Below are 14,897 nucleotides of genomic sequence, written 5' to 3' on the forward strand. Positions count from 1 at the left end.
CGTTTAAGTACCCCGACAAAATATCTATCCAAAAAAATGTAAGAGTATTGTATTTTGTTTAATGATGGAGGATACACTGCCCTCTGGTGGCAGCGTTGGGTCTGGCTGGACTGTTGCCCTGTATGACTGAGAAGCAGACTCAAACGTCTGACATGGATGGATAGGTTTCAGGGCTGTAAATTGTTTCAGCTACTATACATTTATTTATGCATTTGTAATTAAGTTTACAGCTACAGTTTGTGGAGTTACATGTGAGCGATTTGCTATGAGAATTGTAAATACGTTAGCATACGTAGCATTTAGGCTTGCAGACTTTATTAGACAAATTAGGCTAATTTAATCAATTATATTTAAATATTGATCAGACTAGATGGACGTTTGAACACCAATTCTTTTGTGTCAACTGTTTTATTGTTAAAATGGGTGTTGTTTTAAACATAAGTGTACATACTGTATATGTGTTATTAGGGCTGCAGCCATCGATTATTTTAGTAGTTCATTAATCTATGAAGTAGTCATTTCGAATAATCGAGTAATTGAATTATTTAAAAAAAAAAAAATACCTGAGCTTAGCCTCAAACAGTATAAAAAATTAATTAATGACAAATGTACAACAAAAGAACAATCGGCTAACTTGCACAGCAAAAGTCCGGTATTTTAAATGCTAACTTTTTTTCAAATGCTCTCAACAAATTGTTCAAACACACATTCCCACATAAAAGGGCTAATTATATCTAGAAACTAAATTACGAATGCATTAAAAAAAACATGAAATCAAACAAAACCTACCATATGTTGGTCTTAACAGAGAGCAGCTGGATTCGGCCATGTTAAATGAGTTATGTTATATTCACTGTTACCACTAGAAGGCATTGTATCCACCCAAAACCAATAAAAATAAATGCAAACACTTTCAAAACAAACCATGACAATGCCACATTAATTAAATGAATGCTCAAAGCACAAAAATTGAATTTGAATCATTTTTCTAATTGAATAACTCCAGTTAGTCAATTAATCGTTACAGCACTAAGTATTACAGCTTTACAAATTGTCAAAAGTGAGGTAAAAACCTTCAAAAAGCACAATTGCCTTTTTCTGTTTGTAAAGCTGAAAAACTGGACAAGACCTGGAGAGGACAGAACACTATATGTTATATAAATCATATTGATAAAGTAAGTACAAAATAAGTTACTGTCAGGTAAAATAAGGTACTGTTTATGCGACTAAAAAAAAACCAAAAAAACGACTAGCGACAAAATGGTGGACGAGACTCGGGCGTCGTAAACTCAAATTTGCATAAGTCAAGTACGTCGTAACTCATGGACTCCCTTTATTCTTGATTTTGTTTTAATAAATTAATCATCAAAGAAACTGGCACTAGCTTGCACTGCAGAGAAGTAACAAGTGTTCATTCATGCAGTGAGAAAACTTTGGTGCGTTTTTTTGCCCAAAGTGACTAAATAAAGTTGCGTCAAATTTTTCATTTTTAGTTAGTTTCCCTAATGTGATATTGCAAAGACATTAGCTAGGCAAATATTTTTTTAAACATACAGTAGGTAACCGTCAACAAATATTTTTTTAAATTTAATATTTACATGAAATCGTATTTATGCGTTCGCGTTTAGGACCTAAAACATTAGGGAACTTTTCAACCTTTGTAAAATATTTATCATATAAATGAATGAATGAATGAATGAATTATCATAGCATTTGTGATGATACGTTGACTGACAACTAGTTAAATGACACCTCTGTTATGGCCTGAGGTGGTCTGTATTAGGCATGTGCCAATTACCAGTTTCAAGGTATACCATGATATGAAAACGTCAAGGTTTCAAAACCGCTATTATTATTATTATTATTAGCTATTCTTTATGTCCCAAAAATGCATGGAGAAATTCCTTGCTTTCAGCTGTAAGGCTCAACCCTCCCCTACCAGTTGTTGCTCAGTGTCAGTGAGTCAGCTGTGCTAAACGATGGCTGGAGGAGGTGAAACTCCTGAACTTTATCCCCAATCCAAGAAAACGAAATCGCTTTTATGGGAATACTTCGGCTACAGAAAAGCTACAGACGGCCACGGCTTAGAGGAGGAGGGCCAGCTGACCTATAAAACTGCTTGCGGAGGGGGGCTGCCGAGGAGGCCGTACCTCCAATATAATTTCGTATTTATACAAAATTAAAGGTCAGTAAACACTACCATGAACGTTTCCCACCAGCTGAGAGAGTTAACTCAAGCATGTTTAGTGTGTCTAGTGGTGGTAAAATGTGTGTTTTTTTTCTCTCTTGCAACTGTCTGTGTTGAGAAAGCGAGTGTGTGTATAATGTAAACATGATAGGAATCATACACACATGCTTTTTATGGAAAATAATTCAATTAATTTTGTTATGATGGTAATAATGTTGAGCTGTTGCTGTGAGTTTAGGCCCACCTAAAAGACGAAATTTATTTTAATTTTATTTAGATTTTTTTATAATATACTTATGTTCTAATTGCTCATATGTTTTGAAAAATATAAATCCTGTTCAATGGGAAAAAAAAATTCTTAAACCAAGATATCTCAAAGTAACACATTTTATAGCTGTAATTGCAATGCCGTGATACTGTGAAACCGTGATATTTTGGCTTAAGGTTATCATACCGTCAGAATATCATACCGGCTCATGCCTAGTCTGTATCGCTTTCACCGACACTAATTAACTTTGAGGAGGGCGGCACGGACCCTGCCACGCAAAAAAACTACAAATTTGCTGACTGCTTTACAGCATACGTCACTTCCCCCTTTCCCCATTCATATGATATTGATTGGCCACAACTGGATTCATTACCTCATCACTATTCATCCTTCACACAGCTGCTGGAAACAGAAATGTCATTCAATCTAACTGCGGGCGACCGGGAAATCGGGATTTTACAACACTGTGCGTGTGTGACCTCAAGGGAAATGCAGTGTTCCTTAAGGCAAAACATGACTGCTTTTATTCTTTTGTTCCTTAGTGCTAATTTAATGCTTTAATTAATTCAATGCCTTTTAACACTTTTTCAAGGATGATCGGGAACCCTGTAAATGTCTGTAATGGCAATACTTGCTCTGTTGACACTTGGACCGGATCGATGCCAAAATATGCAGTATCACACAGCATTAGTCTGCACATTGTCTGTGTGTATGTGCAGTTATACCTCCCACAGAGAGTTAGTTGGCATACAGAGGGAGAGAGAGAACAAGGCAGCGTAAATAAATGCTGATGACATATACAATTTATTCTGCCCCAAAGAGCTATCGTTGTTAACTTTATATATTTAACAATGAGTCGATATAAAAATTATGACTGTGATCGGCGCAGTTGGTAGAACGGGTTTTCCATTGACCGAAGGTTCAGCTGTTCGAATCCTGCCCTTGCACACTGCGTGCACATTCGATAATGGGTCTAACAGAGAGAAATTAAGGCAAGATTTTCATTCAAGTGAGCACTTCACCAAGAACATCGGAAGTGACAACAATATCATATTGTTTTCATTGTTTCTATGAACAATTGATTCAAACTCCATAAAACCATAAATGCGCATTTTGCATCAGTTCTCAGGAATACTATGGTAAACATCAGGGGTGTAACGAGTACTCAATCTGGATCAATACATCGATTGGTTAAGCATGAATCGAAATCAATCGAAATGCAAAAGGAGAAAGGAGGGGGGGAAGGACAGCAGGACCTTCAACATGATTTCACATTTAAGTGACCATCATCCGTCAATTACACAAAATTTAAGTAAACGCCGTCATGAACGTTTCCCACCAGCTACGAGGGTTCGCTCAAGCGTGCTTAGTGTGTCTAGCGGTGGTAAAACAAAAAGTATAACACAAGACAGCTAACTCTTTTCTCCTCTAACATTAGCCTACTTTTGTAAAGTCTTCCGCCATTGTAAACATCTGTTCAAAATAACATTTTCATAATATAGCCCGTGGTGTTTTTTCTCTCTAACGACTTTCTGTATTAAGAGAGGGTAGGTGTGTGTGTGTCTATAATGTGTAAATGATGATACGAGTCATACACATGCGCTCTGTCTCTTGCACTCGCTCCCTATTTATATCCAACTGCTGTATTTTTCGGACTATAAGTCGCAGTTTTTTTTTCATAGTTTGGCTGGGGGTGCGACTTGTATTCAGAAGCGACTTATGTGTGAAATTATTAACACATTATGATATCATTTCGCATGTTTTTTGGTGATTTGGAGTGACACTGATCATTTGGTGAACTTGTTAGCATGTTCTTTATGCTATAGTTATCTGATTAACTCTTAACAGCTATGGCCACGTTTGCGTTCTGCCTTTGGCAATGTGTGTTCAATTGTATTATTGACTTTTTTATATTGAAATGCATGCTTTTAGTTTGTGGGACTTTCACGCCCACATGGGGGCGCACTCGCACTTGTTTACGCGAAGAAGAGCGCCCACACGCCAGAAGAAAACGGACAGCTACGCAGCTCTGAGTGAGTGAGAGAGTTAGCGAGAGAGAAACACGGCTGCGAACCTAAGTTCATTGTTCATGCTTGCAAAATATATCTACAGAGGCAACGCCTGTGTGTATCATCTTTTCTGTTGTTGTTTTTGTTGTGTTTTCCACCCGCGATTGGACACTTAGAGTCAATTGTGTGGTTGTTTGAATGATGTGCTAATGCTAGCAAACGCATGCTATCCGTTTGTGTCATTGCTGTAATGGCACCTAATTATCATTTATTTACGTTGATGCGAACCTGTTTGGTATCGAGGACGAAATTGATTCAGCAAATTATACGGACGTCCAGCATCGTCATTTGGGAGTTTAGCACGCTGTATAGCCAGGACCGAGCCGTAGTGTCCTGGTGAGGACAGTATATTCGCATTTCATTGTTCATGCATCATGTAACTTCATACTGTACACTTATTCAGCGTGTTGTTCTCTATTGTATTTTTATCTTAAATTGCCTTTCAAGATGACATATCTGTTCTATGTGTTGGATTTTATCAAGTACATTTCCCCCAAAAATGCGACTTATACTCAGGTGCGACTTGTACTCCGAAAAATACGGTAAATATTGATAGTAGCATTGATATGTGTTTTACATGAAATCAATTTGATAACATATTGTTTAAGTCCAGTTTTTTTTTGTTCTTACTCTAATGTTGAGCAACTTGAGCTGTGGCTGTGGGTTTATTCTATAAGTTCTATTTATTTCAATTTTATTTTAAAAATGTCAGTTTTTTTGTTATTATTATTATTTTTTTTACCATTATATTCATGTTGATGTTCCAAATTGCAAATGTGTTGTGAAAAATAATAAAATCCTGTCCTGTTTTTTTTTAAACCCATATATCTGAAAATAACACATTTTAGAGCTACAATTGCAGTACCGTGAAACCACGGTATTTTTGCCATACCGTCAAAATCTCATACCGGCACATGCCTACTCTGCAGACGCTTACAAGTGATTTGTGACGAGAAAAATGCTTACGGTTGCTATAAACTGTTGCTTTTTGTTCAAATTATGTAGGTTAATACTATCCAAAGAAACAACGGTTTAAGTTTTTTTATTTTTTTTTATTTTCCGTTGCTATCACAACTAGTAATGTCCAATCAGGATTCAGCTGAGAATAAATTCAACAATAAAATTCATAATTTCACAATATAAATTACTAGTTTACATTTACATATACTATTAATAACCATGTCATTTTTCATAAGTGTGCCAAATTTGATAAGAAAATATTGAATTATTCTCAAGTTATAGCTAAATTTGTACACCAAGGCAGATACCCAACCACATAAATGTGAATGGGGTTAACTGACTTCATAGAATTACTGCATCCATTAACTGTGTCTTTTTTTTGTGTTTATACATTATTTTCTCCATTATCAGGTCTAAAAAACTCACAGTTTGCATACTTAAATACTGTACTCTGACCAACTGTGTATTCCAATTAAGTAAAGATTAGGTTTGGGCATCTAGCATCGATGGGACCCGGTTCTAACACTCCGATGCTCCCGGAACCATTCGATTTTAAAATTTCGATTTCATGTTTCAATGCCCTGACCGCTAAGCGGAAAAATATTACTGCTGGAAACCACGAAGAAGAAGCCACAAGAAGGCGTGTTTGTGCATTGCAACTTGATTACAACCTTGGGACACGGTGTGGCGGCGCTCAAAAGTTTGGCTCAACTATACAAAAAAAAAAAAAAAAAAGACCAGTCAGCTCAGTGCAACATTTGCAACACAAGTATGTCATGCAAAGGTGGCTGCACGACCAGTATGATTAAACACCTCTTGCTTCATGGAATACACGTGCGAATGCCAAGTGCATAGCTGAGTGCCGCGCATTTGACACGCTACGCCATCAGAACCAGTTAAAGTAAAACAATAATTTTTTGCGTCTGTCTTCTGCTGCCCCCGCGGCCCAACCCCGGATTAAGCAGAAGATGATGGATGGATGGATGGATGGATGGATGGATGGATGGATGGATGGATGGATGGATGGATGGATGGATGGATGGATGGATGGATGGATGGATGGATGGATGGATGGATGGATGGATGGATGGATGGATGGATGGATGGATGGATGGATGGATGGATGGAATAGTACGAGAATAAGTTACAGTAAACTACGGTAGATATCACATGTATAGAGAACTAGATGCCAAATGACAGCCGGTGTTAGTAAACAGCCGCCATCTTAAAGCAGTAGATTTCTTAGTCTTTATAGCCTATGTAAGCAAATACGTACTTCATGTAGTGCGTTGCCGCCTCCGTTAAAATTAACAGTATTAAAAGATCTTCAAATTACAATCAATAGAAGAATTTATACTAATGCTTCATCGTAGCTCCCAGGTAAGGTACATGTATGGCAAAAGAATATGTGTAAATGTTTTCTCCGTGAGCTTTTGAAAAATAAACAACAATGTGAAAGTGCACTCCTGTGGAAAGAAACTTCATCACATTCAAGTTCAAAGACTGATATTTATATATATATACTTATATATTATATATATATATATATAAGCTAAAAATATCCCTGTAAGAAGTTCAAATAATTTTAAAAATCATCAAGGAGTTAAGACATTCATGTAATTTTTTTGATTCTGCCTCTTAAAAGAAACGGAATCGAGAATTGTTCGGAACCGGAATCGAAACGTGGAATTGGAATCGTTCAATTTCAAACGATGCCCAACACTAAATCTAAATAAGCATGTCATTCTTCATACGTGTGCCAAATTTGAGGAGAAGATATTGAATTATTCTCAAGTTATAGCTAAATTTGTACACCAAAGCACATAAATAAGTACATAATACATAAATGTGAATGGGTCTAACTGACATCATAATATAATTAACTGGGTCATTTTTTGTGTTTATACATTATTTTCTTCATTATCAGGTCTAAGAAAATAACAGTTTGCATAAATAAATACTGTACGCTGATCAACTGTCTTCTGAAAGTCATTTATACTCTTGTGCTTTAAACTGTTCTCCAACCCCAATTAAGTAAAGACGTTGCGCAAAATGTAAATAGGAAACAATACAACGGTTTGCAATTTCCTTTCAACCCATTTTCAATTAAATTCACTACAAATCTGAGATATTTAATGTTCTGACTTCCTTGTAATGAAGTGATTAACGTTGTATTTTGAGGATTGTCCAATCAATTCAAAATATAACTAAATTAGGGCTGCACAGCTATCGAATATTTTAGTAATCGAGTAATCGACTGAAAATTCTATCGATTAATCGAGTAATCGGATAAAACATTTTTTTTAGGTAAAGAGCAATTATAAATATAGATGAGAAAACAAGACATTTCATCTAATATTGAACCAATTTCAGTCAACCAATGTCTTTACTTTCTATGTACATTGTTGAAAAAGGCCAACAACTTAATTGCATCTCAAATGTGACTAAAAAAAGGACTAATTCACTGCTTTCACTTAAAAAAACTTTTAGATCTTATAAAAAATATATATATTTCTTACCTTTCATTCATTTCATCATTACGCTTGATTACACACATTACTTAAAAGTTGAAAGGTGTTTTTCCCCACATGTTTCAATTGAATTTCCACTTGTGTCAAGCTATAAGTTCTAGTTAAGTTTTAAGTTGGTCTAAACTGTAAGTCCTGATAGGATTTTGAGTTTTTGCAGTGTTCAAAATAAATGCTTCCTGTATTGGAGCACATTAGGCACCAGTGCTACTTGGTGTTTTATCCAGCAATGACTACTGAGCTAAAATTGACAGTTAGCATTATTAAGTTTTTATTTTACACCCTAATCACTCTACAGCGCTGTTTTCACTGATTAAATAAAGCCTGTATGTAAGAGTTAGCCACGCATCGACAGTGGTCATGATGAATACAAACCTAGCCCTCCGCAGGGATAACGTTACGTGAGCGAGTCACACTTACGTTAATCTCATTTATGAGCGCTGAGAAGTGTACTGCTTTAAGATGGCGGCTGTTTTATTAACGCCGCCGAGTCGGTCATTTCGCATCTACAGTAGTTCCACGTACATGTGATATCTATGACACGCATCAGACACTACTTGCTACCACCGTAGCAACATGCAGACGTAGTTTTTAGCAACGTCGGCGCAGTTTGTAACGGCTGTCGGCTGCAGTAAGGTATTCTTTTTAATTGCTTCTTCTTCTACGCACGTGATGTCAGCGCGTTGTCCCACATTAAAAGTAGTCCGGGCAAAACGTGATGCTTAGAGCAGGCAAAATTAAACGATTCCTCGAGGTGAATAAAATTACTCGGATCAGTTTTTAAACTCGAGTTACTCGAGTTGCTCGAGTATTCGTTTCAGCTCTAAACTAAATATATCTGTGAGTGTGGAGCAACTTGATTGATATCTCGTAGGTCACAGCTTCTGTTGGTTAATCTGACTCAGCGTGGTGTTCTTTTAAGGATTTCCAATTAGTCCATGAATAAGGGATTAGGGTTACAAACGATGGTGTGGGTACAGGATTAACGTTATAAAATAGCGTTTGAAAACAGAATTAGGATTTAAAATTAGGGTCTGAAGACAGAACTAGTTATTAAGACAGTTATTAAATTTAATTAAATTTTGAAGACAGGAATTGGTAGTCAAATTAGTGTTTGATAAGTAGGGTTTCAAACTAGGTTTTAGAGAAGGGATGTGAGGGTATTAAACAGGATTAGGTTTTGAGGTCAGGATTAAGGTTTCATATTAGGGTTTGAAGGCAGGGTAAGGATTTATAATTAATGATGAAATTAGGGTCTTAAAATTCAATTAGGGTTTCAAAATGGAGTAGGATTAGGGATTCAAAGGGGACTGGATGCAGGATTAGGATTTCCAATTGGGATGTCAAGAAAGCTCGAAAGTTATCCCATTTTCTTCCCTTTTCTTCATGTTAATAAAACGGATAACATTAATGGTGAAAAAAAAATAATTCAGTTTGTCTCATTTTCTGTATCACAAAATTGTAGATTTTGAACAGGTATGACTGAAGGCTTTAAACATTTAATTTGGATATCAGAATCTGTCAAGAGTTTCTGTACTCACGTGTAGTTTATTACAGCGGGTGAAAACTTTTGCACTCCAAGCTAATCAAGAATACCTCATAATTTTGCTAACGTGCAAACAGCATTGGTGAAATGGGTGGGTGGGTTCTCGCTCTCTTTCTGTCTCTCTCACCAGCGTCAGTGTAAACAAACATGTCCACAACACTTCGTGTATGCACTAAAACCCTGAAAACAACTTGACATGACCGAGAGGACCACGCTTGAAAACGGGGAACGAAGGGGGTGGATTATTGCGCAACAGCCATTGGCGAAATTCTATCAAAACAGGAAGCCACGGAGCCACTGTCACTCTTTTTAGCAAACTGAGAATATTTATTTTTTAAATAAAGAGCGTTGCGTGAGAGCAGGGGCACCTTACCTGCTTGCCCCGGTAGAAGAGACGCTGTTGCTGAGGGCTCACGTTGAAGATATCCCGTATTTTCACGCGGAGGGTCTCGATTTTAGTCAGCCTGGAGAGATCGTCCACGGTTCGGGTCTCCTTCCCGTCTATGGTGCGGACCTGGATCCACATCGTCGTGTCGCCCCTGTTGAAATAAGTCCCGACTTAAAAAGAGCGTCTAGATGTTAGCTGGGAATAATGCCGTTTTCCGAAAAGGGCCTTAATGCTTCAGGCAGACACAATCCGTGTCTCCATCGCGCTTTTTCCGCCGCAGAGGCACAAAAACGTCGGTTGGAGGACGACTAGTGTGTTCTGTGGCTCGTGCGGATGGTGTTTCACATGAGGTCGCGGCGCCAAGTGAGTATCGCGAGATCATGCCCGCGAGATCTGCCGCCGAGTTAAAGGCGCCATTCATAACAAAGTTTTTTTTTGTTTTGTTTTTTTTAATTATACATCCACATAAACAAAAAAACATAGGTGGCGTGGTACATTGTTGTCCAATTTTAAACATAACAGACAAGCCAAAGGAATAATCATTAATCCAACATCAAAAATTACAATCTCTTAAAGTGAAATAAGTAGTGTTGTTCATCTTACTTTAAAAAAAAAGTAATTAATTACAGTTACAAAATACTTCTCCCAAAAAGTAATTGCATTAGTAACTCAGTTACTTGAATGTAAGAGTAATTAGTTACTTGGCAAAGTAACTGATAATAATTTTCATGGTTTGAAAATGTGACCTAAAAAAAAAAAAAAAAAAAATTCTATTATAAATTTGTGTTTATTGTTTGTTGACATAACTTTTCAATCTACACAGATCTCTAAAATATAATAATGTCAACCATTTTGGTGTAAAGAATACAGGTTGTCATGCATTGACTTTAAACATAACAGACAAGCCAAAGGAATAATCATTAATCCAACATCAAAAATTACAATCTCTTAAATTGAAATAGTGTTGTTAATCTTAATTTAAAAAAGTAATTAATTACAGTTACTAATTACTTCTCCCAAAAAGTAATTACATTTGTAACTCAGTTACCTGAATGTAAGAGTAATTTGTTACTTGGCAAAGTAACTGATAATAATTTTCATGGTTTGAAAATGTGACCTAAAAAAAATGTTATCTATTATAAATTTGTGTTTATTGTTTGTTGACATCACTTTTCAAGCTATACAGATCTCTAAAATATAATAATGTCAACCATTTTGGTGTAAAGAATACAGGTTGTCATGCATTGACTTTAAACATAACAGACAAGCCAAAGGAATAATCATTAATCCAACATCAAAAATTACAATCTCTTAAATTGAAATAGTGTTGTTAATCTTAATTTTAAAAAGTAATTAATTACAGTTACTAATTACTTCTCCCAAAAAGTAATTACATTTGTAACTCAGTTACCTGAATGTAAGAGTAATTTGTTACTTGGCAAAGTAACTGATAATAATTTTCATGGTTTGAAAATGTGACCTAAAAAAATGTTATCTATTATAAATTTGTGTTTATTGTTTGTTGACATCACTTTTCAAGCTATACAGATCTCTAAAATATAATAATGTCAACCATTTTGGTGTAAAGAATACAGGTTGTCATGCATTGACTTGGTACTCTTCCATGAGGGTGATACCTTAGTTCAAAGCTTACAAAATCAAGGTAATTAGCACGTGAAAGCCAGTCGTCTACCAATACTCACAAATATAGATGAGTGTGAACGTCACAAAGGGCCTCTGAAAGAGATGACAATTTAAAAGAGGTAGCGACTTAATGATTTTATCCCTGGCGATACATTCCCAGTTAGCAGAGTCAGCTTAAAAAGCAGGAGAAAATTGCTCGTCACCAAGATAAAATATATGTATAACTACGCCACGCACATACAAATAAAGCTCAACATACACATTATAAAGCGCCTCTTTTAGAATGTAGACTTTTGAAAATTCAAAAGGAACCGTTTTTATCATCAACTTACCTCCGAATATACTTGACAGCAAGCCATTCGTATGAATGTGGTCCACCCTTGTCGAAGCCATGTTTGGAACTACTCGAGGCTCCGTAACCCAGAAAACCCAGAAGTAAAATCCCTATGGGAGTGTCGCGACCAGTGTTGGGCACGTTACTTTAAAAAAGTAATTATAGTTACTCACTACTTCTTCCAAAAAGTAACTGAGTTAGTAACTGAATTACTCTTTAGTAAAAGTAACTAGTTACCAGGGAAAGTAATTATTTCCGTTACTTTAAAAAGTGGTTGTTGTATGTCAAAGAATTTGAAATTTTCTGAGCAGTATTCGAGTCAGTTGAATAGAGAAGAACAGACAGGTAGTTGTGTTATAGAACCTTGTAATATTTATTGCACCTCACCGGCAACAAATTTATCCTACACTTGAAGTGCAACAAAAATAAACAGTAAACAATATAATAAAATAACAATCAGGAGTAAACAATATAAAGTGAGTTTAATCAATTAAATGTAACTCTCACAACCTGAGACAGCTGGTCAAGTAGACATAGCCTACTGTACTTTAAGTATTTTGACTTGAAATAGTGTTTACCGTAATTTCCCGAATATAACGCGCACTTTTTTCCCCCAAAATCAACTTGTAAACTCATGGTGCGCATTATAAACGGGTACATGGATGGAGACAGAAATATATATGTATTACATATATATATAAACCGATTTTTTTCATTGACACGGCCACGTTGTGTTGAAGAAACGTATGCGGCGACCCGTTGCCGACCATTACGGTACGTGACGTCACCATTTTGTTTCGGTAATACTTCACACTAATCGGCCGAATGATTTCGTCTGTGTTAAATTCTGCTTTTTTCACTCTTCATAAAGCACAGAATTTAGTTTATTGAACTCATTTGAGTCGACGTTTATTGCAGCTCCACAATTCGGACCATAAGAAATGTAAGGACACACACTTCCTGTGTCCGTCAACTATATCGGTCCCTCGGGAAACTCAAACCCAAATAACAATAGTTCAGTAGTTTTACCGTATCAATCCATGGAAGAAACATTTATTCATCATGAGGAAACGAGCAAGTTATACAGCAGCCTTTAAAAGAAAAGTCACATCCGTTTTGTTTTCTCCTAGATTCTGGTAAGTTGGAGAAGTTGTCAAATCATATTATTACCGTAAATATTGTCAGTTTACGGTAATGTTTTGAACTACCAATGTGCTATGCTTGTGCTGTGTTTCACCAGTCAGTAAAATGACATCTCTGTGTCTGTACACGAGCTCTGTTTTCTTGTATTCTTCTATTTATTGGTGCTAAAATTAGGGTGCGCATTATAAACGGGTACAATAATTTTCCCCAAATTTTACAAGTAAATTTGGGGTGCGCATTATACACGGGTGCGCCTTATATTCGGGAAATTACGGTATATCTCCACCTCGTAAAGGACAAATTTTCCTCTGAATGCTCTGCCATCATATCCCTCTGCATGTTTTGCGTGTGTGTGTTTGCCGCACACGCTGTTCCGGTTTGTGTGTGAAAACACCAACTCTGATTGGCTTACCATGACACATGACTGTAACCCTCAGCCAATCACAGTCACTTCCATCGCATCTAACCTGTTGGTGCATTCAGGTAGCCTCGACCCCCTACTCCTCCCGTCACCATCAAAGCATCTGCCGTCCTCGAGATGGAAGGAGCATTCTTGCTGGCTGACAGTGGGGGATTGGAACGAGGCTAGCATTCAGGTGTAGCAAACACAGAAACGTTAGCAAGCTTTTGAAAGCATGGTCTAATTCAGGGGTGACCAAACGTTTTGTGAAGGGGCCAGATTTGGTGTGGTAAAAATGTGGTAGGGCCAACTTTGGCTGAGGTTCGTTACGTACAACTACAACGTATTTAAACACATTTTAGCAAGCCATTCTGTTTCACATTTGCTTTTTTATTATAATTTCAACAGTCTTAAGCATGCGTTTTGGTTCATTTGAAACATGCATATCACATGCAGTTGAATATTCACTTAACTTTTTTTTCTTAAACAAACTAGCTTCAAGTTGCGTCAATTGCTCGTAGCATTCCTTCCCTGCAATATTGTCGAACATGTCAGCGTGTCGCTTTTGGTAATGTCGCTTGACATTGAACTCTTTAAAAACAGCCACTGTTTCCTGGCAAATGAGGCAGACACAGTTTTTGCGTGTTTCAGTGAAGAAATAGTCCAATTTCCACCTACCCTTGAAGCGCCGGCTCTCACAGACAACTTTCCTTTTTTTTTGTTTATTGTCACCATTTTAGAAAATTGGGGGTAAAGCGTCACACGCGGTGATGTCACTCAGAGTGCCGCTGCCCTCTAGTAGGTAAATGAGGAACAGCATTAAGTGTAAACAACTTCATATGCTGCTCAATTTATTAAGTCTATGTGCGGGCCAGACATTATGGGTTTTATGACAGAGGCTGCAGGCCGGATGAAATTTGAACACGGGCCGCATTTGGCCCCCGGGCCGGACTTTGGACATGTCTGGTCTAATTGAATGAGCAGGGACAAACAGCCTGGAGTCATAAGAAGTACGTGCTGTAATATTCTGATACAGAATTATCCGAGGCACCCTAAAGTGCACACAGCGCCAATATTGTTTTGCACACATGATGCGGGAGTTACAGACACGACCTGCCGAGAGCATGTGTTAATGTTGAAGTTATATGTGCTATTAAAAAACAGTGTGCCAGCACGTCCTGTGTGGTATATCGTTGCTAAGAAAAAGCACAAAACAAAACACGTGCTCTTTTTTCAAACCTGAACGCACCCCAAGTCTTGGATGACAAATAAACAGAGCAGAGTAGACTCGTTACGGCTGGTAGCTTCTTCAATTTATTCAGAGTAAATAATGCACCGCTTTTGACCGTCAGTAACAGTAACGTCGTTGTAACGGCAGAAAAAATAATTAGTTAGATTACCCCGTTACTGAACAAATAACGCCGTTATG

The 14,897-nt window shown here is 37.0% G+C and overlaps 1 protein-coding gene across 1 annotated transcript in view; it reads right to left on the reverse strand.

The window, feature by feature from the left end:
- The window catches only part of LOC130905344 (E3 ubiquitin-protein ligase UHRF2-like), a 75,511-nt gene extending 65,202 nt beyond the window's left edge, over window positions 1–10,309 (reverse strand). The window contains exon 1 of the mRNA XM_057818646.1: window positions 9,933–10,309. Coding sequence (XP_057674629.1) covers window positions 9,933–10,085 — 153 coding nt within the window. The 5' untranslated portion in view covers window positions 10,086–10,309. The remainder of the gene's footprint in view (window positions 1–9,932) is intronic.
- Window positions 10,310–14,897: the final 4,588 nt, after the last annotated feature.

This window comes from Corythoichthys intestinalis, chromosome 17 (genome assembly GCF_030265065.1).
Source record: "Corythoichthys intestinalis isolate RoL2023-P3 chromosome 17, ASM3026506v1, whole genome shotgun sequence".
Classification (NCBI taxonomy): Eukaryota; Metazoa; Chordata; class Actinopteri; order Syngnathiformes; family Syngnathidae; genus Corythoichthys; species Corythoichthys intestinalis.